The 1,229-nt window shown below is 38.2% G+C and overlaps 1 protein-coding gene across 1 annotated transcript; it reads left to right on the top strand.

Moving 5' to 3' along the window:
• The first annotated feature begins 759 nt into the window (after positions 1 to 759).
• KANTR (KANTR integral membrane protein) lies at positions 760 to 990 on the top strand. Its single transcript, XM_090264514.1, has one exon. The coding sequence runs from the start codon at positions 760 to 762 to the stop codon at positions 988 to 990; it is 231 nt and encodes a 76-aa protein (XP_090120640.1).
• The last annotated feature ends 239 nt before the right edge of the window (positions 991 to 1,229 follow it).

The following is a 1,229-nucleotide window of genomic DNA, read 5'->3' as shown; positions in this document are numbered from 1 at the left end:
AATAATGATGAAGCTCTTATTTGCAGAACATGCATCATTGTTAAAGCCATCACCCTGCAGCTAGCTTGGACACCATTAAAAGGGCTCATCAGCTGCAAATGGATAAAGGTATCTGATATTAGTCCCAAGTTGGCTGTGTATGGTGTTTCTTGGCAACGAAAACAGACTCCTCCAGCAGTTCCACAGACCCCTTGTCCTCAGTGAGCAGAAGACTACAGAAGCTGGCCACTGAAGAGGCTGTCCAAGTGAGTGAGCTCCTCCTTGGCCCTGCTTAGCGCACTTAACCACAGATCAGTAACCGGGTGCTAGATGTTACTCATTTGTGCTGACCACCTGCAGGTACATAGATGGATTTGTCAGACCTTGTTTCACTAAGGGCCACCCTCTAAGGATCTCCACAGGAGGCTGCCCATAGAGAGAGGGTCTCCACTGCCTTAGGTTCTACACGGACACCTCCAGGGCTAAGGGAATCAGTATCTCTTTACCTACCTGTAATCCACATATCAACTAGAAAATTCTGCATCCTGCTATTTTTTGTTTGTTTGTTGGTTGGTTTATGTATTTATTTTTGGTAGGAAGAGTTTTAACTGCTGCTTCAATTCCCTGAGTAGTTAGAGCACTATTCAGGTTTTCTTTTTCTTCTTGAGCCAGTTTTGGTAAGTTAGTTTTCTCGGGACTGGTCCATTTTGCCCGCATTCTCAAAGTTACTGGCATAAATTTACCTTATTTTTTATTCTCTGCTGCATATAATCTGTAGTTATGTCTCCTTTTTCATTGCTGATATTGGTTATTTGTGCCTTCTCACTTTTTTTCTTGGTCAATCTCACCAGAGGTTTGTCAATTTTATTAGTCTTTTCAAAGAACCAACTTTTGGCTTTATTGCTTCTTTCTATTGTGTCTTTATCTTCTATTTCTTTAATTTCTGCTCTTATCTTTTTTGATCTCCTTCCTTCCACATTTTTTGGATTTATTCTGTTGTTCTTTTTCTAATTTATTAAATTGAATACTGAGCTCATTAATTTTCAGTCTTCCTTGTTTTTTGATTTGTGCATTTAAGGATATAAATTACCCTCTAAATATTGCTTTTCTGTACGTTCAGATGTGCTGTATTTCATTATCGTTCAGTTCCAAGTACTTCAACTTTTGATCTTGCTTACTTCTTTGACCTATAAGTTATATAGAAGTGTGTTTTTAAATTTCTAAATATTTGGGGATTTTTAAATTTAGCT

This window comes from Furipterus horrens, unplaced genomic scaffold (assembly GCF_987537825.1).
Source record: "Furipterus horrens unplaced genomic scaffold, mFurHor1.1.pri manual_scaffold_17, whole genome shotgun sequence".
NCBI classification, from domain to species: domain Eukaryota; kingdom Metazoa; phylum Chordata; class Mammalia; order Chiroptera; family Furipteridae; genus Furipterus; species Furipterus horrens.
This window is presented reverse-complemented; position numbering and strand designations above follow the sequence as displayed.

Excerpts from the sequence above, each read along its gene's own strand:
- KANTR (XM_090264514.1), top strand. The coding sequence starts at position 760 with ATGTCTCCTTTTTCATTGCTGATATTGGTTATTTGTGCCTTCTCACTT.